This window comes from Schistocerca gregaria, chromosome X (genome assembly GCF_023897955.1).
Source record: "Schistocerca gregaria isolate iqSchGreg1 chromosome X, iqSchGreg1.2, whole genome shotgun sequence".
Taxonomy (NCBI): Eukaryota; Metazoa; Arthropoda; class Insecta; order Orthoptera; family Acrididae; genus Schistocerca; species Schistocerca gregaria.
In genome coordinates, this window is record NC_064931.1 from 871308352 (window position 1) to 871333855 (window position 25504).

The following is a 25504-nucleotide window of genomic DNA, read 5'->3' on the forward strand; positions in this document are numbered from 1 at the left end:
GGCAAGGGAACTTGCTGTTCCAACAGGACAATGCACGTCCGCATGTATCCCGTGCCACCCAACGTGCTCTAGAAGGTGTAAGTCAACTACCCTGGCCAGCAAGATCTCTGGATCTGTTCCCCATTGAGCATGTTTGGGACTGGATGAAGCGTCGTCTCACGCGGTCTGCACGTCCAGCACGAACGCTGGTCCAACTGAGGCGCCAGGTGGAAATGGCATGGCAAGCCGTTCCACAAGATTACATCCAGCATCTCTACGATCGTCTCCATGGGAGAATAGCAGCCTGAATTGCTGCGAAAGGTGGATATACACTGTACTAGTGCCGACATTGTGCATGCTCTGCTGCCTGTGTCTATGTGCCTGTGGTTCTGTCAGTGTGATCATGTGATGTATCTGACCCCAGGAATGTATCAATAAAGTTTCCCCTTCCTGGGACAATGAATTCACGGTGTTCTTATTTCAATTTCCAAGAGTATATATATATTCCTTACTGTCATTTCTTGTTAGCAATATTAGCTTACTCCCAAGAATAAGCAGTTTTCACTCGGTTAATACTCAGCAGAAATCAAACCTCCATTTGGATTGGAGTTCCTTAACTCTTGTGCAGAAAGGTGTGCAGTATACTGCTGAAGAGTTTCCTCATGGGTCACTCATTCTATTCTGTCGAGTTCCTTGAAAAATTAAGCTGATTCTTATTGTACTGTTGATTGCGTTTACTTAAACGTATGGGCTGACTTTTTTCAGGTTCATAAACATTTATTTTTATCTGTTATTACTTTTATGCTGTAATTTCATGTACTGACACATTCCATGACAGATGGGATTTGCTCCTCAATTTGGTCCTACGGAACTAGACGTGTAAATAAATAAAAAAGTAAATATCAGTCCTTTCCAAAGGCCTCACCTTTTGCCCCACTCCCAAATTCAATCATGCTGGTCTTGTTAAAGACCTTCTCTCCTTCTCCTTCTTCCAATCCCTAAAGTGGAAACACTTTTTCGCCGTCAACCCGATCAATCAGACTCAACCAAAGACCAATATTGAACCTTGCGTAACTAAGTTCACTCCTCTATCCAACCATGATCCATCTCCACTGTCTCCAAACCACCCCGTTAACTTTCCAGAATTTCTTAACCTCAAACCTTGCCATCCCATCATTCCCCAAATCCATCAACGTGTAAACTAACCTTACATCCGCAGTCCACCATCTAAAAACTGATCCTGAGCTTATAATCCTACCTGCAGACAAAGGCTCCACACCGTTGTTTTGAACCGCAAGGATTACCTGGCAGAAGGACTCCGTCAGCTGTCAGAAACTTCCACCTACAAACCTTGCCACAGCGACCCCATTCCAGTAATCCAGCAGGATCTCCAGTCACTACTCATATCCTTAGGCCCATCCCAGAACCTCTCCCCACAGTCCATCTCTCCACTTACCCCTACCACTCACCGCACTCCCCCTTTCTACATGCTTCCTAAAGTCCATAAACCCAAGCACCCAGGATGACCTATTGTGGCCAGTTACTGTGCCCCCACTGAGAGAATCTCTGCTTTCATAGAACAACACCTTCAACCTATTACCCGGAACCTATCCTTCTATATAAAAGATACCAACCATTTCCTCCACCGACTCTCCACAGTTCCTGTCCCTTTACTACATGGTACCCTGCTCATCACTATTGATGCCACCTCCCTGTACACTAACATTCCTAATGCCCATGGCCTTACTGCTATTGAACACTACCGTTCCAGACACCCTAAGTATTCCAAACCAACAACCTCCTTCCTAGTAGTCATGACCAACTATATCCTCACCCACAATCATTTCTCCTTTGAAAGAATTACCTACAAACAAATCCAAGGTACAGCTATGGGCACCTGCATGGCACCATCCTATGCCAACCTATTTATGGGCCATCTAGTGGAATCCTTCCTAAAAACCCAGAATCCCTAACCCCTCACCTGGTTCAGATTCATTGATGAAATCTTTGCTATCTAGATTGAAGGTGAGGACAGCCTATCCACATTCCTCCATTACTCAACCCAACAAGCCACCTCCCTAGATGTTTACCTCCACAGATGGCTACATCAGTACCTTCGCCTGTATCAAACCTACTAACTACCAGCAATACCTCCACCTCGACAATTGCCACCCATTCCATACCAAGAAGTCCCTTCCCTGCAGCCTAGCCACCCGTGGTCGTCACATTTGCAGTGACAAGCAGTCCCTCTCAAAATATACCGAGGGTCTCACAGAAGCCTTCACTGACTAATTATCCTCCCAACCTTGTACAAAAACAAATCTCCCATGTCTTATCTTTCCACTCTCCCACCACCTCCGAAAGTAACACAGTCCGGCCACAGAGGAGCATTCCCCTCATAACTCAGTAACAGGTGGGGCTGGAGCAACTGAATTACATTCTCCGCCAGGGTTTCGATTATCTCTCGTCGTGCCCTGAAATGAGAAATGTCCTACCCACTATCCTTCCCACCCTTCCTGAAGTGGTATTCTGCCATCCACCAAACCTATACAATATACTCGTCCATCCTTACACAACCCCTGCTCCCAATCCCTTACCTCATGGCTCATACCCCTTTAATAGATCCAGATGCAAGAACCTGTCCCCTACATCCTCCTACCACCACCTACTCCAGTCCGGTCACTAACATCATCTACCCTAGCAAAGGCAGGGCTACCTGTAAAACCTGTCATGTGATTTACGAGCTAAGCTGCAACCATTGTGCTGAATTCTATGTAGGCATGACAGCCAAAAAGCTGTCTGTCCACATGAAAGCCCACCGACAAACTATGGCCAAAAAACAAGTGGACCACCTTATTGCTGAACACGCTGCCAAACATGATATCCCTCATATCAATGACTGCTTCACAGCCTGTGCCAAATGGATCCTTCCCACCAACACCAGCTTTTCTGAATTGTGCAGGTGGGAACTTTCCACAAAATGCATCCTACGTTCCCGTAACCCTGCTGGCCTCAACCTTCGTTAGTCACTGTCCTCACCCATTCAGCCCCTTCGCTGTTCCCATTCCAGCACAACACAGCCGTCATTTCACTGCCACATCCAGTCTTAATTTATTTTCATTTCCCTCCTTTCTGCTACTTACCCCCCCTCCCCCCCTTTCTCTCCTGCCCTCCCTCTAAACTGCAGCACTTCACTGTCCGCTAGCCCCACCATACTATCCCTCCCCCTCCCCACCCCAGCATCTTCCTTACGCCCAACGCAGTCACCATTCCCATCATGCACTGGTGGTGTTACTTGCAGTGTGGTTCCAGTTGTCTGAGACTGCAGACGTGTGCAAGTTGTGTGTGTGTGTGTGTGTGTGTGTGTGTGTGTGTGTGTGTGTGTGTTGCTGACAAAGGCCTTAATGGCCAAAAGCTATAATTGTGTAATCTTTTTGTTGTGCCTATTGCGACTCAGCATTTCTGCTATATGATGAGTAACAACTTTCCTTCTCTAATATTGTTACAGTCCCTCCTGGATTTTCCATTGCTTGAAATATCCAGTATGTTAGCTAAATTTTATATGCAGCAATAAAAGTCTACTATGTACCAAAGATAAATTCATAGTGGCCCTTTTCTTTCATTGCAAACTTTTCAAATTACTTACATGCAAAATATCATAATAACTATGATCACTATTTGGGGAATCTATGTGGTACCAACTTGACAGTTGGAAAGCCATGCGGTCCCAACATGACAGAGGTCCCACTTATTCTCCACAGACAATTATAGACCTTACTAACAGAATGTTTGGAAAGCATTGGATCATTCAACAGGGAAACAAAATGGCTTGCATGCTCATTGGACTTAACACCTCTTCATTTCTATCAGTGGGCAAAGTTAAAATAAGATGCCTATAAGAAATATTAATCATTCCCGAGGACTTTAATGCAGTATAACATGGACATATAAGTTTCTAACTAAGTATTACAAGGGGTAGGAAGTGGTAAGGCCTGGTGAAATTCAAGGTACAGTATTGTGAATCCAGAATCACTTTATAGCATATAAATGCTATTGGGATAATACTGCCTACTGCATGTGATAGAATTATACATGATTATTTACATGCAAAATCTTAGGCCAAGAAATTTTTAATTATCGCAACGATGAAGATATAAAGGAAATTCATTTTTCACTAATAACACAGCCAACCTCATTGCAGTTGCATATCTCTGATCAGCTGCTATTTTTTATGCTGGATTTTATTTCCTTCACACTTACAGTTTCCTGAAATGTTTATGTGATGTTCACAAAGACAGACCACGAGGGCTTGGCATGATCAGGATGCCGTTCAGGATACAGCTACATGAATGTTCACTTTCACCACAAATAGAAACCATATGCACTTTTTCAACTGTTGTACACACTGCAAAAGCCTGAAAAGCATCATAAGCAAATTGCCTGATCACTACATCAGCAGAATGGACTTGTGGGCTTCAAGTGCAGAGATAAACACATGACATGTGCCTGAGTTATGTGTCTGCATATATTTAGTGTAGTTGGGTAGACATTTGAGGAAGTTTCTGTCATGCCAGTGGGGCACTGGTTTGTGGTACTCAAAGGGCTCCTGCCAATAACACAGAAAACCGTATACAGTTCTTTTTTAAGTTGGTGTCATAAGTCGCCAGCTATAAATGTTGAAAAATTTCTTGTGTGTATCAGAACATTCGCAACATTGTTAACCATACTTGTCAAAATCAACACACCTTAATAATCTTTCTTGTTTTGACAGTAGTTTGGGTGACCTGTCATAGCTTCCTCACTCTCTATACACATAATACATTATATGTTGGATAACATTAGAAGTTTCCTGATATATAGACATGCAAGTTGTGATGTCAGGAAAGTATAACATAGAGTAGGAAGACACAAGAATCTATGCTCGGTGCATGGACCGACAGTTGACACTCAACATAAATAAAAGTTACTTATTTCACATAAATAAGCATGAAATGTAAACAATGAAAACCTTGCATATGACATATGAAAGAGTGGTTATTTAAAGTGGGAAAGAAAATGTCTCTGAGCACTACGGGACTTAACATCTTAGGTCATCAGTCCCCTAGAACTTAGAACTACTTAAACCTAACTAACCTAAGGACATCACACACATCCATGCCCGAGGCAGGATTCGAACCTGCGACCGTAGCAGCCGTGCGGTTCCTGACTGAGCGCCTAGAACCGCTAGACCACCGCGGCCAGCATTTAAAGTGGAGAAAACACACAAAATTACTTGTAGGAGAGGCAGGTGCCACACAGAGATTCATAGGAAGAATACCAAGGAAATATAATTCACTCACAAAGAAAGTAGCTTACAAAACATTCATTCAACAAATTCTTAAATATTGTTCATGAGTCTGAGATCCTTAGCAGGTAGGATTAACAGAGGACATGCAGAACACCTTAGCATGCAAGTATTGCTGAGATGCTCATCCGCCTCCATCATCAGTAGATGTTACACTAGAGGTGTTGAGCGTCACAGAGAGGTTTACTGTGAAAATTTCACGTATGCAGGTATCGAGAACGGTTCAGCAATATTTTACTTCTTCCCACATGGATTTCACAAAATAGTCGTGATGGCAAAACCAGAGACATCTCATTCTACATTCTTCCTTTCATCGCAACTTTCACTAACAGAAAGAAAAAAAAACTAGTGTATGTATGTGTGTGTGTGTGTGTGTGGAGGGGGGGGGGGGGGGGGGTCAAATTACAGTGGTGCATCAAGTAAAGTAGTGTAGTGCATGGAGTGTAGCTGTTGATGCAGATTACAAATGGCCATCATTACATTCAAACACTATGACAACGCTCTCAAAAATTTTCAGGTAAATTTTCTACTCTCAAACGAATGAAGGCTTCCTCAAGCAGCATATTATCAAACACTTTCAGGGAATATTACGAACTGCATCTCTCCATTTACAGTAAATAAAATCAAGTCAATTCCTTGTTTCTGGTAGCAACAACACACAACATTTTCTTAATTAATATGATCCTCTAAAATCCTTGATGGAACAGTACAGCTAGATTGTTTAGATATCAGAACCCTACCTATATTATTCCATCAAGGCAGGGGGGAGGGAGCTAGTTGTGAACTGAGCCATTATGGTAAGTCTTCATTTGCATGTTTATTCACCATGGAGCACATTCACCAAATGGTGAAACTCTTGAAAGAAGTCATTTTCCTGCTTATGTTGTTTGTTATTTTTAAATAAAACACTTTATTTCCATTATTTAGTGATTAGCTAATTTCACCAACATGGACAGTATCAAGCTACATATTCCATTCAATCGCCAGTGTCATACCATGTGACAGGCTGAGATACTTCACTATGCCCACTCACCATTTTATGTATTGCACGCTCATTATATGCCAAATGAGATCATGTAATGTGATCATGCATTGTGATAGCTGTTCTAGCAGTAACAGATAATTACAACTCGAATAATTTACATATTAACTGATGGTATGTGTGTCTGCTATTGTAGATACAATAGACAATTACTTCAGTGTCCAACGTTTTTTTCTATGAGTGGACATGTTTTGATTTACATCAGCATGGAAGAGGTACTTTTTGTTATATATATTTGACTAGTGATCTACCTTAGCTTCTCACATGTAGCACTAAGTATATACGGTTCGACAATTTGAGTGGTGTAACTGTAAATTTATATGTGGGTCTCTGCGTAGAGTTACGCATAAAATTCTAAGAATAATGTTACATAACTGAACATCATAAACAATTTAAGCAGTACACGCCAGGAAAGGTATTAGGAGGCATGAATGTTATCTGGTCCTTATTTAATTCGTATTTGAAGCGACATCTTGTGGCAATGATGGGAGCACAGCGTGATTTAATCAGTATGTATATAACAAATGTAACCATGAGCATAAGCACGTGGGCACAATCAGATATGTCTTAAATCGTAGCATATCATGTTTTGGAGGCTGGTTGCGTGTATCATGTATGAATGCCACAAACAAAACAAAAGAAAGGAAAAAAAACCTCCACAACTGATCAGATTGTAAGTAGGCTGTTTAGGTTTTCTTATTGGTAACGCCACATAGCGCTCGGTATGAAAAAATCACTGGCTGTGCCGTGTGCAGTCTGTGTTCAGTCTGCATTGTTGTCTGCCATTGTAGTGTTGGGCAGCGGCAGCTGGATGCTAACAGCACGTAGCGTTGCGCAGTTGGAGGTGAGCCGCCAGCAGTGGTGGACGTGGGGAGAGAGATGGCGGAGTTTTGAAATTTGTAAGAATTGGTGTCATGAACTGCTATATATATTATGACTAGTGAGGTAAATACATTGTTTGTTCTCTATTAAAATCTTTCATTTGCTAACTATGCCTATCAGTAGTTAGCGCCTTCAGTAGTTTGAATCTTTTATTTAGCTGGCAGTAGTGGCGCTCGCTGTATTGCAGTAGCTTAAGTAACGAAGATTTTTGTGAGGTAAGTGATTTGTGAAACGTATAGGTTAATGCTAGTCAGGGCCATTCTTTCGTAGGGATTTTTGGAAGTCAGATTGCGTTGCGCTAAAGATATTGTGTGTCAGTTTAAGCACAGTCGTGTATAATTGTTCAAAGAGGACGTTTCACATAGACCAGTCTTATATAATTGTTCTAAGGGGACGTTTCATATGTCGACCCTTCGCCGAGGATACCTCACTGGAATCTTCTGATTTTTTCTTGTAGTTTGTGTAATTAATGTAGATTTTTTTTATTGCTAGCGCGTAATCATAGAGGGAATTTCCTTTGTAGTTGTAGTCTTTCATTCTTGTACAGTACAACAGTTGTGGCATGCATGCAGAGTTGCACCAAGTATTTCGCAGCTGTGCTTGCAATTAACTAGATATTATTTTCAGTGCTATGTTAATGTGTTCTCTTATTTTTGCTATTCAAATTGTGCTTTTCTGTGTTATCGTGTGAAATATTGTGACAATAATGGCGTGTGAAAAACGTAATACTAGGCTACAAAGTAAACTGAGAAATGATAGTGAAGACGAAAGCAATGTGTTAGCGCACCATGTAATGAATTCACAAATGTTCAAAGTAGTAATTTGGTAATAGTGCATAGGGAAATGGAGCGGGCTGCAAATAATGGTGTAGGAAGTGAAACAGTTAGTGAACAGGGAAGCATTATCGATCGATTGGTCAGCAACAGCTCGCGTCAGGAATCCGATATGACAGGACACAATCTTGCAAATACTGTACATTCAGGTTTTGCGTCCTCACCGTTTTCTCAAATAAGCCGAGACACATTTTCTGCTTGTCAAACTGTGAATGTTGCCGGTGCAAATGCACTGCCGAAAAGCATAGATGATCAGATTCCATACACTAATACATTATTATTGCAATTAATGCAACAAATGAAACAAAACCAGAGACAAACACAGCAACAGTTAGACACAATGGAACAAAATCTTCATAAGTTAGACACAATGGAACAAAATCTTCAAAAGTTAGACACAATGGAACAAAATCTTCGAAAGTTAGACACCACACTTGAACAAACACGTGACGATTTAACTACTGAGTTACATAACATTGAATCGAAATGCCAAAAAATCTGTAATGACATAAAAATACAAATTTGTGAGCATTTTCAACCTATTTTTTCGCGGCATGAAAACTCATTACAGAATCACGAAGCAGCCATAAAAGAATTGCAAACTGTTGTTCGTGGAAATCACGACACCTTGCAAGCTAAAATGGACTCAGTTGCATCCACCGATTCGGTTACGCAACTTGCAAGAACTCAGGAAAACTTAAAGGACACAGTAGATTCGATTTCAACACAAATGGACACTCTGAAACTTGGTTCAGAAAAACACACTGAGGAAATGTGTTCACTATCGGAGAAAGTAGCCGAACTTTCGGATCAGTTCACTAATTTATCTACGAAGGTAGATGATAATTTGAATGACACAAAACCGGTAGTCTTTAATAACACAGAAGAGTGCGAACAAATTAGGAAATTCAAACAAAGTCTGAATCAAATTAGTACGCAACACCAAAGAGAAATCCGGGAAGTACAAGATCAGCTGACACAGGTAATACAACAATTACGTATTTCAGAGGACACTCGCGCTCCAATACGGGAAGAGGGACATAGAAATACGGAACAGCCACAAAATAATAACACAGGGCACTTCGGAAATTATGAAAGAAATTGGCAAGGTACACCGAATTCTGAGATGGAACCGCCGACACGACGTAACAATGACCGATATGCTACCCGCCGAGACGATGATTTTGACTATAAGCTGTTCATTACTACACGTAAATTCAAAACATTTAAGAATTCTGGCAACGACATTCATCCACAAGCGTGGCTCCATCAATTCTCTCATTGTTTTCCTCCCAACTGGTCACTAGAGCACAGATTAAAATTTATGTGTGGCTACTTAGAGAATGAACCAGCTGTAAGAATGTGATCGGTCATTCACGATTGCCACAGTGAAGGAGAATTTTACCATGCCTTCCTCTCAGCATATTGGTCCCAAGCCACACAAGACCGAGTAAAACATGGCATCATGATGATGAAACATTTCGAACAATCTGAATTTTCCAGTCTTGTGAAATATTTTGAAGACATGTTGCACAAGAATCAGTACCTGTCAAACCCATACAGCCCGTCAGAACTCATCTGCATTTGCTTAATCAAATTGCCTGAACATTTACGGCATATTATTTTGGCAGGCCGTTGCAAAGACGACATTGAAGCTTTTCAGGGACTGTTACAAGAACTGGAAATTGACACTGACAATCGAACGCGAAAACAGGAACACAACAATTACAGGTCACACCTGTCACAATTCCGCGATGACAGAAATAATACACGACAAGGCTATTCATACAACGTAAATCGTGACCAAAACGGACACCACCCGTATGACAACCGTTGGCAGAGTAGTAATAATTACCGGGAAAGGTCACCTCTCCGCGGTAATGACTATCACAGAGACAATCAGAGAAACAGACAATATGGGAACCAAAATAATTATTATCAAGGGAGACGGAATAACTTCAGACGCAACGGTCCAGCGCGCAGTTACGATTCAGGGAGAAATTCTCCACCACGTGAGCGACAACAAATTAATTACAGAAATTACCGACATGACAACAGACGATATGATCGTAACGACAGACCTGAATTGCATCAGAACTGGCGGGATTCAAACAGAGCAGGGCCCTCTCAGCAAAGTGAATTTGTAGAAGTTAGGTCTCCTAATCCCATTAACGACGCGCGCCAACAAAGAAACAGACAATGACTCGCACCGCAGGCAGCCGCGTGCACCGGCTGGCTCAGAGAAAAATAACATAAGCTAACCTTGAGCAAAATTCCAGTGTTCCTTACCGACATAACCACATGATAATTGCTTTTCAGTTGACTATCTGCGTACTAGGAAGAGTAAAGGTTTACACCACATTTTACATGTAAAACCGTTTATTGAAAGATAATCTGCTTTTTAACTTTGTATTTGCCATATAACTTTTCACTTCACATTACTAGTATGCTTTGTCAGACTTATAATCTCTTAACATGCAGCAATATTTAAGTTAAATATCCAATCAAGAACCAAGAGAACTTATCTAAACAGAAATTACGAATGCATTGTTACAGTGAACAGATGACACAGTGTCATTGTGTGTGTGTACATTCTTGCTTGTTAGTGGCACGATTATGTAACGACCATAAGGCTGACATACTTAGAACATTTACCAGTACTACTGATGAGATTTTAATGCAACATTTTGGTTTACTTGCAAATACATTCTGGATTTAAAGTACTTTCTGTGAGATACCAGATGACACAGTGGTTAGTATATGTGACAGCTACACGATTATATCACGACGCTACTAATGAGTGACAATTTACAATGTTGCTTTTGCGGTGTATCTGTTTTATATCTGCAGTTTTTCTGAATAATTCTGGAAAGTAAAACATGTTTTAATAGTAACTTTGTGGTATAGCTACAATGAGACAGCCTTTTCTGTAGCACAACAATACGTACAGTACAGTACTTACTTCATCACGACAATAAGCGTAATAACTAAGATATCTATACGCAAAGCATTTCAATTTCGTTTATCATGAGGTAAGTACATTGACTTCTGCAGAACTTAGCTTTCGGCGGACAATAACTACGACACTTCCACAGAGATTGTCTTACAGCAAGACGCACATTTAGCGCTACAGGACACGCATTAAACTATTTATTTTTCAACATATTTGAATTACAAAGAAAGTTTTCCGTGATACATTTCATTCCATTGCTGTAATCTGTAAATTGCTGTAATCTGTAACCCCTGAGGGTATAATTACATTAATGCTCAGGAGGGTACACGCTTACTTTGTGTACCATGTGTTTGGCAAGCACAAGGAGCCCTAGCTAATATGGTATTTACTTATACAACTTTACACATCGGTACCATATTTCTCTAAAACATAAATTACACAGCTATCTGGTCATTTAACTGAGAGAGACAAACATTTATTTTAATTCATCAGTGACAGATGTTTACGTAATTACACCGTTGGATAACATCACACATATGAAATTCTATTTCTCTGTACTTTATGAACTGTTCATATTTTTTCGGAACCATTGTTATACTATGAGAGCTTTGAATGATGTATATGGTATTGGATCATGATTTTTAAAGTACGTTTGAGGTAGATGACACTTTTGACATGAGCAGATAATTTTTTTAGGTTTTGAAATTATTGGAGGAAGCTACGACGATTTTGAGAATTTGACTGAGGTGTTATGATGATATTATTACGATGACGATGTGTATTATGCTGTTGTGGCATGTTTATGATCAATAAGCTGATGCTATATGAGGAATTTGATTATGCTACTTATTTGTTATGATGAAATATTGAAGAAGTGTGGACGAATATGTATATGTGTAATAAGGTAAGGAATAATGAATAGTGGTTAGGGACTCTGGTTTGTGAAAAAGGTGGTTGGAAATCAAGAATCGTACTTTAAGAGATGAAATGTATGTAAATGCGTGAATGTACCACAATGCCGCCGAAAATTTTTTGGACACTGTTATATTTACAGGATTTTGTTTCTACATATTTGTAACGCAAGTTCTTGACCTGTGAACTTTTTTATATGAGACTGCCACTGTAGCGGAAACTGGTGTCGTAAATATTTCGATAAGACAGTTAAGGGACCACCTGCGCGTAATGCGTCGTGGGCACCCAGCTGGGCGACAGCCACCGGGAAACAAGCCATTAGTGTGTGCCTTTCAGAGGCACAGGTGGAGAAAAAAATAAAGAGGCCATTACCCTCGCTATTGAAATTCCTTTGTAGAAAGCATCGCAAAAACGACACGCTCATTACTTGGAAAGATATTTTCTTACATATGCATACCTGACAAGCGTCTTTCTACGAGAGTTGAGAGGATTTGTACTAACTTATGAAATGTCACATGACTATTTAATGATATTTTTATGCTTTGCCTTTCATAGTTGCTTGTTTCATTTGATATCTGTTTTCCAGCTGTGTTACAGAATTGATTTTATAAAATAAAAGTAAATGCATTTGCTAATGTGATAACTTTCTGTCAACAGATCTGTTAAATAATAATTTTATGATCCACATTCTTAAAAAAAAAGGAGCACTTGGAAAGGAAAGAACAATAAGAAGGGACTAGTAACAGGAACTGCATACATAATTTTCTTTTCAAGTACTTGGTAATTTATTTAATAGAATAAGTTGTGGTGCACCACTTTAATTACATAGTCATTAAGATGTGATTATAACTTTCCCTTATCTGCATTGTTGTCTTTAGTGTACTATTTTTTCTGCTTGTGGGTTTGTCATGTTTAGGTATAAGTTATTACATTTATTGCTGCTTGCTATGCTTACTTGCATTTTTTATTCATTGCTGTTTGTGTTAATCGTTTTGTGCTGCTGCATTGCGTCGTCCCTTAGTTTAGCATCTGAGCTCAGTAGATTTTAAGTTAGCTTAAGAGGGGGTAGACTATATAAGAAACTAACTATGATGAATTGGAAGAGAAGCATTGAGAAGCTATATGAAAATGATTTGGCCAAAAAAAGTAGTGTATAGTGGAGAAAAACTATTTTTGAAAGAGGATGAGAAAAGTACAGAAAGCAGGTATAGATAGGACTTTTTGGAAATAATGAAGAACGAAGGGAGATCTCCGAGAAGTAAAGAAAGTTTTGTTTGCAAAATACTGCAGTAAAACAAACCCTGCCCTTTCCTTGTGTTATCCCACTATGTGTTTGTGTACCCTTGTGTATTTATGTTCTTCCTGTCTTTAAATGTTTATCTGATAAGACTTATGTTGCAGAATTTTTCTAATACTAAGCTACATTCACTATGATGAAGAATACTGTTATCCTCAAATATAATTTGCATTAATAACATGCTATTTACTTTGTGTTTACACATTATTTATTCTGTTTTGTTCTAATGCTCATGTGTGAAGTTGATGTTTCAAAAGTTATTCTGATTTTTTATGTATGTACTTATGTCGTAATTTTCGTAACACTGATGTATTTGCTATTTCGATTCTTTTGTAAAGCCTGTACTACTGCAAATGTTATCTGTAGTGTTATGTTCTTTAAAGATTTATTTTGTACCTTTGTTATTGCATTCTTATGTTATAAAATTGTAATTGACACCAGTTCATCAAATTAAGTAACTTGTAAATTACATTTCACTGCACACGTTTCTGTTGGTCATAGTATATGGACAATATGTGAGAAGTAGGGACTGATAGTGTTTGCACATGTGTTAATAACTCAGCAAGGGACTGGTTAACAGCATTGCTGGTTCTAAGGACAATTCCAAAAACTTTGTGAGTTGACAAGTGGTGGGTTATGGACTTGCTATGTTATCCGCAAGACTCTTCAATGGTGATTGTGCGCCTGCACAGTCAAACAGATGGCTGCTGGCCATCTCTACAAGGACTACAGTGGGTCTACACCTTTGACGACCCACCGGTACCATTATTTCTCCAAGGACTGCAATGGGTCTGCACCTCTGGTGGCCCACCAATACCGTAATCTCTACCAGGACTACAAGGGGTCTACTCTGTGATGACCTACCTACCAATATTCTTCAAAACTTCGACTGACTCTGCTGTGGGTTTGCTCTGTTGTGGCCCATTACCTGTCTGCATGTCAAGAGTCAGCACTGTCTTTCGTTGGAAGGACAACACTACTTCTTCAAGACTGCTTAGAAATCCACTACTTCCAAGTGCAATTTCTTTTATTGCTCAGACTTTGAAAAAAACACTGCAATTTTACTGTGATGAACGATCAGGACTGTCTTTATGGACTGTGAGAAAATTTTAGCTTCTGACCAACATTGTATCAATAAGTGTGTGTATTTGATATCTTTGTTATAGTAATTATGAAAAATTTTATCAAATCATTATAGGCCACTGCCCAAAACAATTTGTAAAAATTTTTTGTGGGGAGCATGGGGGCTATGTAAGTAGGCTGTTTAGGTTTTCTTATTGGTAACGCCACATAGCGCTCGGTATGAAAAAATCACTGGCTGTGCCGTGTGCAGTCTGTGTTTAGTCTGCATTGTTGTCTGCCATTGTAGTGTTGGGCAGCGGCAGCTGGATGCTAACAGCACGTAGCGTTGCACAGTTGGAGGTGAGCCGCCAGCAGTGGTGGACGTGGGGAGAGAGATGGCGGAGTTTTGAAATTTGTAAGAATTGGTGTCATGAACTGCTATATATATTATGACTAGTGAGGTAAATACATTGTTTGTTCTCTATTAAAATCTTTCATTTGCTAACTATGCCTATCAGTAGTTAGTGCCTTCAGTAGTTTGAATCTTTTATTTAGCTGGCAGTAGTGGCGCTCGCTGTATTGCAGTAACTTGAGTAACGAAGATTTTTGTGAGGTAAGTGATTTGTGAAACGTATAGGTTAATGCTAGTCAGGGCCATTCTTTCGTAGGGATTTTTGGAAGTCAGATTGCGTTACGCTAAAGATATTGTGTGTCAGTTTAAGCACAGTCGTGTATAATTGTTCAAAGAGGACGTTTCACATAGACCAGTCTTATATAATTGTTCTAAGGGGACGTTTCAAGATGTGTATCCCATGACAGCACCCCTCCTTTAAACCTTAATAAGCACTGAGTCAACGTTCAGACTGGCGCAATTCTTTGTCGGAGACTCTTTGCACAATACTTTTGAATCCGATCATGAAAAGAATCGCATCCATATCCACGTTTGATGGTAGAAAGCAGAAAGTTGAGTCATCTGCTGTGCTGCTGAAAAAACTTACTTTATGTAAATGAATCAAAGCTACATACTTTGGTGCAGCACTGTTTTGGAAAATGTTTTACTTTTGTACACAATATTAAACTCCACCGATTTTGAATTTGCATGTTCCTTTGCTACATAACTGTTCTCAAACGTCTGCTTACAATACTTTGAAGTTAAGTAAATTACTGCCCATTGTTCGAAGACCGTGCAGTGAATTATGAATACAAATTGCAATTGCTAATCTGAGGGAAGCAGCAATTGACAGTCTGAAATTCTCGACTTTTTTCAGAATGTGTCCCCCAGCTGTCTGTAGAAGTCTTTTGAAATCTTTTAGTTATCCATTAGGAATTTCTGAATCACTTTACATCCTCTATTTTTAAAGTGCCACAAAGATCATACCCATGTCTGTTTCCATCTTTGAGATGCCCATGAACCCATCATGGTAATAAGCAATGCTGCTACTTTTCAATTGATGCACTTTAAGTTTACATTGCTGCATACCAAATGTAGCTAGCAAATCTAAATACTTTTATGATCATAAAGGTCTATACCCATGTCACAACGTCGGAGATTCATTTGCCAAGCTTACACGTAATTTCAAAGTGTCCAAACAAATACTATCCGAATATGTTAAGTCACATCCACACTGAGCGCACTGCAATGAACACGTTCCACTTGTTGTCGATACAGCAAAGGAAAAAGAGTGTTTACTCATGCTTGGTTTGGTAGTGGCTGCGCTGCGCTGCACAGAGCTGTGATTCCAAGGAGTTCTGCCATTCACCGCTAGATGGCAATGACATTTTTGAAGTGGAGAAATTCATGTAGTTCAGCCTATTTGCATGAAATAACTATAAAATTATGTACTGAAACCTTCATCATAAATGAATGTATGTATTAGTGAAATCCTGGGTGATTTAAATTTATGTTTCTATAGATATTACAGTTCACACTATTTTTTTAGAACACTGCATCAATGCAGTGCCCAGCTGTAATCACACACCTGTAATACCATTCTGGTAAATTTACATGAATACACATGCATTTGATCACAAGCCCAGCATTTTGTTGATATTTCATGTTTCTAGCCTACACTCACAACAAACGAAACCAAAAATGCATGAATTTATATTATACAGAGTGAAACAAATGTATCAAAGAAGAGCTTTCAGGAATAGAAAGATTAATGTCTTGCGGATAACAAAGTCATTTGGTACAGGACATCGGTGTAATCAGGACAAGAATGGAGAGGATATTGGTCATGTCCATTTTAGGACCTCCTGAATTTTTGTCCAGTGCCTTAACCACTGATCTACCTCTCTAAGGAAGAGCTCCCAGTTTGTATTGTTTAACTCTCGTGATTAGTGATGTGAAAACATACTGGAAATAATTTTTACAGGCTACTTCACATACACTGAATAATAAGTACACATTTAATCCCCACAAGCTCACAAATTCTCTGGCTTGTGTTCACTAAATACAGCACTTCCTGTTCAACAAACATTATCAATAATAAATCCCATAAGAGTTCAAATACATAGTGGTTTTGTAAGAATTCACCGTCTACTGACACAGGTATATAAGAATCACAAATTATCACCATAATATATGCCCCTGATGACTCAATTTTGCATAGGAACATAGTAGAGTCGCAGAATTATATCTTACAATACTGAAAAGCGAAACATTATTCTTGCACTTATCTGCTTGAGTCACTCCTTCCCACTGCAAACAGCATTAGAAACAGAACAATTAATATTTCAACTAACCTTCACTTTCACAGTTCAGAACTTCTTCAACTAGAACACCAAAGGCAAACTGGTCAATTGAAGTAGGCAAACTGAGTAAACTTTCTGGTGACTCCTCCTCTGGTGCTATAGCTTTCTGATACCTGCTATCACTTGCTTTTTGCAAAAATGCATGGCTTAGTTTTGAAAAGCTGTGGAAATAAATGATATTGATAATTCAAAGAAAAATCTGCATGTCAATGAGTCATTAATTACAGTGGGTTTTTAAAACAGTGCTAGTTACTAGGTTCATCTTTCTGTGCTACAAATGGTCGTGAACTATGAGGAATCTACTATGGGAAGCACATTCAACACTGCTCTCATTTTGTGTGTGTGTGTGTGTGTGTGTGTGTGTGTGTGTGTGTGTGTGTGTGTGCGTGCGTGTGCGCACGCGCGCGTATGGGGAGGGGGGCACGTGTGGCATGCAATCTTTGAAAATTGAAAGTTTTTTTTTTTTTTTTACGGTAAATGTATTGCATGCCATACACCTGGGAAAAAAAAGTAGTACAGAAACAGTAAAACACACCAATCAAGTATTGAGCTGCTTGTTCATTTTGCTTTCTGATCACACAAACATAGTTCACGAGTGGCAGGTATGTATTAGTACTATTTTAGGGTCAAGGGAAATGTCCAATTCCACTCATCTGCTTGGACCAATGACAAGCGTGTTGTGTTGTGTTGTGTGACATCATTGTAGCGTGGCGTTTTCAATCGGGTCATGTTTGTATACAGCGTGTCGTCGTATTTGGTGGTGTGTGATTGTGTTGCATGTTCATGTTTGAAGTCTGTTGTGTTGTGTGTGGTAGTGGGTCATTTGACTTTTTACAATCATTGTTGTGTTTGCAAGAGTGTGCCGCTTTGCTAGGGAGTTAATTTGATTTCTTGTATTGGGGGTGATGAATTTACATTTGGGTGAGGTAAGATTAATGCTGTGTGTTTTTTGATGGTCTGAAATCTATTGGTGTTTCTCTGTTTTGTTAATGTTGGATATGATGGAAAATTTTAAGTCATTGCACTGGGGAAAGATGTGATAGCTACCACAAAGTTTTTGCAGGTGCTTGGCTGCATTGCCGAGTGTGTGTGACGATGTGTATGTAATAAGCATACGAAGTTTACTAGAGTTCCGGCTTCTCAGACCAGAGACCTGTATATGTGGTGTTGTTGCCATCATAACAATGGGCGATCTATATGAAGAGATACCTAGTTTGAGAAATTTAGGTTGACCATCAAGGAGAGAGTTTTAGTGCCCTATTGGTTTTGTTATTGTTCACCTATTCAATTTTGTGTGCATGAGTCAGGAGTGAGTGTGCAAAGTGTGTTGGATTGATTTTCATTTTGCAGGGAAGGGTGTAGTGAGAATGTGCAGTGTAAGAAGAAATTTGGGGCGGGGGCAGGGGGGGGGGAGGCTGTTGTAGGAATGGAGATTGATAAGTCACAGTTTGAGAAGTGGAAATATGGGAGCTGTGGTTCCCATGTTTGTTAGTGGGGGGGGAGGGGGGAGGAGGGGGCAGGAGGGGGGAGGAGGGGGCAGGAGGGGGGAGGAGGGGGGAGGAGGGGGCAGGAGGGGGGTGTCTGCAGAATCGAACTGAGAGGGTACCTGTGGGGTTGATGGGCAAATATATTGAAGAGGGGAGTACTGAAGTGTGTGATGCCATTTCATCCTATACGGGGAAAGGAGTTACATTCATTTGATCATGAATCTTAGAATGGAGTCTATAAATAATTCCACCAGGGCCTGTACTAATACAACAGAGGGGTTTTGGAGGCCCACCAAATCTGTCACAGGTAGCGTAGAGAGATGCTCTTCCAATTTGCAACCTCTTATAGATGAGTATTGCTGACAAGACAATTATGAGGAATGTCTAGGCTACAGACTGTAAGTCGAGGTTAGTGAGTGGGATTGGAGGTGGGGGTTTTAGATGGGGTTTGGGGGGTAATGGGGTAGGTTCTGAGAGGTGGGTAGGGCAGGTTGAAGAGTTAATTTGTTTTAACAATAATGTAAATTCCTGGATGGAGCAATACGTAAAATAAGAGAAAGGTAATCTATAGCACATCTTTGGAGCACAGTAGAACACAACAGGAAACAGCTTTCACACTAGCTTTTGACTACTATCGCCCCCCCCCCCCCCCAAATCAATAGTACACACACACACACACACACACACACACACACACACACACACACACACACACACACACACACAAATGCACACTCCCGTCGTCAAGGAAAGATTTCCCGTGGTCAAGGAAAGATCCTTGCATATACCTTATTTTATTTATTCTGTTTTGTCTTCTGAGGATCAGTTTAGTTTTTTTTAAGGTGTGAAAGCTTTTAATTTTTGTTTGTTGTATTTTTTGTGGGTTGTGTTTAGGAGTGGGGGTCGATTTATTGGAAGGCAGGGGGGTTGGGGTTCTTTGGAAAATTTTGTTTTGTTTTTATAGTGTGTGTGTGTGTGTGTGTGTGTGTGTGTGTGTTGGGGGAGGGGAAGGGTACCAACTCAGTTTTATTTTTCCCATTATGTACGGGTTTTTTTCTTTTTCTTTTGGCTTACATGTGTTAGTGTGTATTTTAATTGGTCAAGTGAATCTGGGGGTTTTCCGTATGCATGTTTTTTATCACTGGCTTTGGTTGAGCTACATAGGTCAAGTGAAATCTGTGCTACTGGCTTTTTGAGTTGTGGGTGGTTTGCCAATCCAATTGTTTGGGCTATATAGGTCAAGCAAAATTTACATTCAGGAGACGAGGTACTGACAGAATTAAAGCTGTGAGGATGGGGAGTGAGTCGTGCTTGGGTAGCTCAGTTGGTAGAGCACTTGCCCGCAAAAGGCAAAGGTCTCGAGTTTGAGTCTCAGTCTGGCACACAGTTTTAATCTGGCAGGAAGTTTCAAAATTTACAATTCCAATGGTTTCCATTTTTGCATCTTTGTGATGTATGTTGATAATTTTTTGTGCTTGATTTTGTGGATAACTGTTATTTTGGGATGGTGCTGGCATTCATATTGTCATTCATTTAGCTTGTCCCTGCCCTAAGCCCTCTATTTCCTTTGGCTGTTCTGCTAGTTTCATTTCACTGCTTGAGTGAAATATTGTCAAGTTGTTTTTATTTTCGTTCACATTTGTATGTGGTGATGTTATGGTTATCGTATTGTATATGGCGGAAGAGGGTCTGTCCACTATCTTGGTGACATCATGAATCAAAGCAGACAGGTGGAATCAGATCTCTCTGTAATTCCCTATTTCAAAAAGACAAGCTGTTAAAAGTATTTTACGCAATAAATCCTGAACTGTTCACCATTAAACATGCACAAATTTTATCGTAACATGAAAGTATCTGGTTCTGTCATAAGTACTGTAAAGAAGACATTAACAATGTGGATGTATAATATGAGGCAGATATATTTTCTAAATCAGTTCAAAACAGAGTGCAATTAGCTGCATTGCAAGCAACTTGAAATTAATGACTGATAGCTTCAGTGTTCTAACAAACAAGTCATGTAGGATAAAAAATAAGTGACAAGAATGGAAAAATCTATAGCTACACCTAAATTATGACTGATAAAGGACTCAAAAACAAAGGTAAGAGCAAAATATTGCTATTATTTGACAGTCATTGATACAAGGAAAAAAACATGAGTCATATATACAGACTCGTACAACATTAAACCAGCCAAAGTTGCAAATTTAAATACATAAATAATTTTTTCCATTTACTTAATGAATAGTTTCCGGCTGGGACCCATTTTCAAATCATCCAAGTAACAAAATACAAAAACCATGTCAAATATATATAGAGGCCTATTTTATGAAGTGCAAATGAACAGTACAGTGTATACAGATATATGCTGAAGTTCGTACATACAGGAGTTCGTATAAGGAAAAGGTATGTTGAAAGAACCATTCTGGCATTTAGTGTAAGTGAAGCTACATCAAGATGGTCACACAAAGCAGGAGCTTTCATCCTATAAATCTGATGTCGGTCTGATGTCAGTGTCTTAACAAATGCACCACCTCATTGAGTTCGTACATACTCTAGTGTACAATGCTCTTGTGTTTAAATATACTTGAAATAATTTAGCTTGATAAGATTGAAGATAATTATAAACTGTTCTTTTTGTCCCTCAATAGTTACAGTATCATTTGTACATTGAAAATATAAAAACCTAACAGTAACAAATTTGCTCTTGCTGTCTACCAATCATATTCACATTCAATACTTCACTCAAACACAGAAATTGTAAAAGTGTTATATAATTAAAATATACTATAAAAAAGAAAAACAAACAGAAACTAAAATAAAGAAAAACTGTATTGTGGTTTACTGATCACTTATTCAATGAATAATTAGCCAGCCAAGCTTACAACACTACCTAATCCCCACACTAACAGCAGTAGCAGATTACACATAAAATTGCAATACATGATATATTCATCTCAACGTCAATGTCCCAGATCAACTGTGATTGTCTTCATTTGGGTGTGTAAATGTGTGCACTTTTGTTATGAAACAAGTGAGAGTTTCAATATTGTTTTCTATTAGACATATTTATGCACTACACATCAGTGCATTATAGGCGAATGGCTGCCTTTCCCTTATTTTATGTATTGTTCCATCTGTGAATTTCCATTATTCTTATAAATGTTAGTTAACTTAGAGGAGTAACTCCACCTCTACACACCAGTTTAGTTGTTGGTACCAACAAGATTTCAGTAAACTGCAGTCTGTCTATGAAAGTGTAGAACAGGGGAACTAACACAGTTAGGCCTGCATGACTTGCAAATCAATGCTGGCATCTCTCACATTAAGGCATGATAGGAACAATGTGGAGCATGACAACAGCTAGTTGGAAGTATGCCACAAGAGAGCAGCAGGCAAATTGTGTGCTTCATACAAAATAATGAACTGGTAACCTATGTATCATAGTCTAAAAGCACCCTGAATGCTACTGCCCCTATTCTAAACTTAGCCCTAAAAGAGCTTCCTTCAACTTATTTATTTATCTTTATTTGTCCAAGTATCATCTCACAATAATATGAGATTTTTCAGGGTGATACAGTGTCAATCAGCAGGCCAAAATATAATACGCGGCATACATATCGTGCTTTAAGAGGAGAGTAGGCCTACTGGTGGCCTATGGTGATAGGATGGGCATTCGGCCGTGGCCTACATTAAGAAATCATACCAAGATTTCCCTTAGCAGTCCAGGAAAACCACAGAAAACCCTGATCAGGTAGAATGGGCAGAGCAACTCCAACTTCCTGAATATGAGGTCAGCATCCTAACAGTTGTTCTGTCTCATTCAACAATTCTCTATTGTATAATGTAGGATACATGTAAGGTAAGACCAATAAACAGTTAGAACAAAGGCAACTGAATGGCTGCAGGTTTGTTTAGCATGCAGACTAAAAATAGGAATGGTTAAAAAACTCCAAATGCTTAATATCTGGTGAAAATCTTAGAAAATCCTAACAACTGTTTTTTTTTTTTTTTTTTTTTGGCAAAATCTGCACATATATTGTAGCCTACTAGATGTTGCTCCTGTAGATATAAAAAACATAAAATTACACTAATAACAGCATGCACAGTCATTCAAAAGATGCCTGGTCATTCATAAGTAAGAATAGTGGAAGCAACAAAGCAAGCAGTGGACATTTGCCCTCTGAAATAAATGCAAACAACTACAAATTAAAAAAGTAGTGAGTTTAACTTACGGACACATGTGTTCAAAGCCTCCTAGCTTCCACACACCATCAGGGCTAACATATATAGCAGCACGACACAAATTATTGTGGCTTGCTTGTGCCTGAAAACAGATACTATTAAAGAAATATACAAAAGCTGATGGCAGTGCCACTGTAGTATTAAACATTTGTGTTACCTTCCGATGTAGAAAATTTATAGCCTTTAGAATAGAATGCAGTCCAACACAAATCTGCAAAGGAGATTGGCTTTGCAGTACATGAGTAAGTGGTTTTGCTACTTCTGTCGCCAAGTAGAATGAACCTTTTGACCAATATGAAGAAATGTACTTCAATATGCATGGATGGCGGTACTTTAGCAAATTCTGCAAGACATCAAAATGAAATGTATCTGAAAGAACTCAGCTGAATTTCTGTAACATTGACGCAGATAAAGGACTCACTTTTGCACAGCGTTCCAACAGAACTGTCTTCTTCACATTCACGTCATTACTCGGTTCAAATACAAATAACGATACACTGTAAGGTTTTTCTGAATAAACGTGCGCTCTATGCATTATCCAGTCAGCAGTAACTTCCACATTTCTCTCTTCAATTTCAAGATCTGGTAGTTTACTCGTTTCTGACCCCATTTTTGTGTATGCTACAGTAATGCGTCCTGTGATAGAAACAGGTACCCAGATCTATCATTTAATGCTCTATTTGCAACAAAAAATATTCGGAATAGCACATCTGCATCACATACATGGAATCTAATACACATTTCACTGACACTATATTCAACGGTTCATACAGGTATTTATAATATTTATACGATAATATACTGATGGCGAATCTTCGCTTGCCTAATATTATAGATTGCGCTGCCAAAATAACTTTCGAAACAGAAAGCTTTATCGAATTTTGGAACAAGACACGAATTACTTTCGTTCACAGCTCAAAAAACTTACACAACATTTTTTTTCTGGCACGTACACGGCACTTGTCTGCAAACGCAAAGATCACTATAATTGGCAAGAAAACCGTACTTGAATGATATCACAATACCCAGTTATCTATTGTTGAAGTGTGAAAACACCGGTATGCTCAAATGTTAGTCAGCCTAAGCCAACGCAAAAACTGTAAAAGTCAGAATCTGGCCACAAAAGAATACTGGCCCATGTATATGAATCAAGCGCTTGGTAAATTTTGCAAAAAAGCGTGTAATATGTTTATTGTCAACAATAGTTCTCTGCACTCGATCTACGTGCAAAGAAGTTCTTTAAATATTCCTGCATACCAGATGACAGTTCAAATAAATTTCTTTGGTAAACATCTTTGTCACAACTGACAACTATAGCTATAGACCTATTTCTCTTTCTTTCTGTATCGGTAAAGCTATATAACCCCTGGTAAAAAATCCCTTGGAATGGTGGTTGGAATCAAATCAGACACTGTCATCGAGTCAGTATGGGTTTGGAAAAGGCAAGGGAACAATAGATTATTTAAATACCTTAACCCCAGAGATTTATGACGCAACAACAACGAAAGAGAATGTAATAGCTATATCCCTGGATATAATTGAAGCATATGATAATGTTCTTATACATGTGTTGCTACAGAAGTCGGAAACCATTGGAATCCCGCCACAACTGATTTATGGAATTGGCTCTTTCCTCGCTGAAAGATACATATGGGTTCGGTACCAAAATCAATTAACTGGACCACGTCGTCGTACAACAGGTCTTCCACAAGGAACTATCCTCAGCCCCTACTCTTTGCACTATATACTAACGAGCTGGCCAGGATTATCCCTTTTCCAGTTAAAATTCAGATGATATTTGTATGTGTCGACCAAAGAAATGGATCACGCTGTGTGTGAGCTATCAAAGATGATGGGCACACTGGATCAAACATTATGTAGCGGTAGTTTACAGATTTCAGCAGAAATGGATCACACTGTGTGTGAGCTATCAAAGGTGATGGGCACACTGGATCAAACATTATGTAGCGGTGGTTTACAGATTTCAGCAGAATAATTGGTACTCGTTCCTTTCACCAACCAAACTATGCCAGGGTTCTTGGATAGTGTAAGACCTTCTGGTCATAAAATACCATTAAAATCCCAGGCGATGTTTCTTGGTGTCCTCTTCGATTCCAGAATGAGTTGGATGCCTCTTATTCAAAACGTTGGCACTACACATGAAGAAGCATTGAACCTTATCAGATCGGTGACAAGAGTATGGTGGGGGGCTCACCCCAACACTCTGCTCACCCTCTACTGCACATTGATACGTTCCCGTATAGACTATGGATGCACATCACACTGCTGCTAACAAGTACCTAGCACTACTGGATAAACAGCAGTACAGAAGCTTATGGAGCTGCCTTAGAGCTATGCATTCTCCCACCAAGACCCTTCTCCTGGAAGCATCAGAAATGCCTCTTCATATTCACATAACAGTTATGTGTGATCATTATATCTTACAGCGGATGGTAGATACTAAACATCCACTGATAAAAAAAGTGCGAAACGCTCTCTCAAATCAGGAATAACAGAAATATCAGGAAACAGCAGTTTTATATCTACAAGCGGTACAATGACTGGAAATATCTCGAAAAGAAATTATATCGAAGTGAGGTTCTTCCAGTGTCCCTATATGACTATCACAGCTCTTATCTCTATATTCCTGTAACATATGTCGACTATTCAAGCAAAGGAAAAGGATATGGGCAGTTTTCACCTACATCGCACCTGGC

General features: G+C 39.3%; 1 protein-coding gene across 3 annotated transcripts in view; it reads right to left on the minus strand.

Annotated features, from left to right (window-relative positions):
- LOC126298098 (protein-associating with the carboxyl-terminal domain of ezrin) overlaps window positions 1-24531 on the minus strand; it is a 106458-nt gene extending 81927 nt beyond the window's left edge. Inside the window, exons 1-5 of one of the 3 annotated variants that reach the window (XM_049989417.1) lie at window positions 23716-24531; window positions 23209-23423; window positions 22945-23130; window positions 22778-22869; window positions 17050-17219 (exon numbers count right to left, since the gene is read on the minus strand). In XM_049989417.1, the coding sequence (XP_049845374.1) occupies window positions 17050-17219; window positions 22778-22869; window positions 22945-23130; window positions 23209-23397 (637 nt within the window). In that variant the 5' untranslated portion in view covers window positions 23398-23423; window positions 23716-24531. Of the gene's footprint in view, window positions 1-17049; window positions 17220-22777; window positions 22870-22944; window positions 23131-23208; window positions 23424-23510 lie in introns of all 3 variants that reach the window. The other 2 variants (XM_049989419.1, XM_049989418.1) reach the window with 2 other exon arrangements.
- Window positions 24532-25504: the final 973 nt, after the last annotated feature.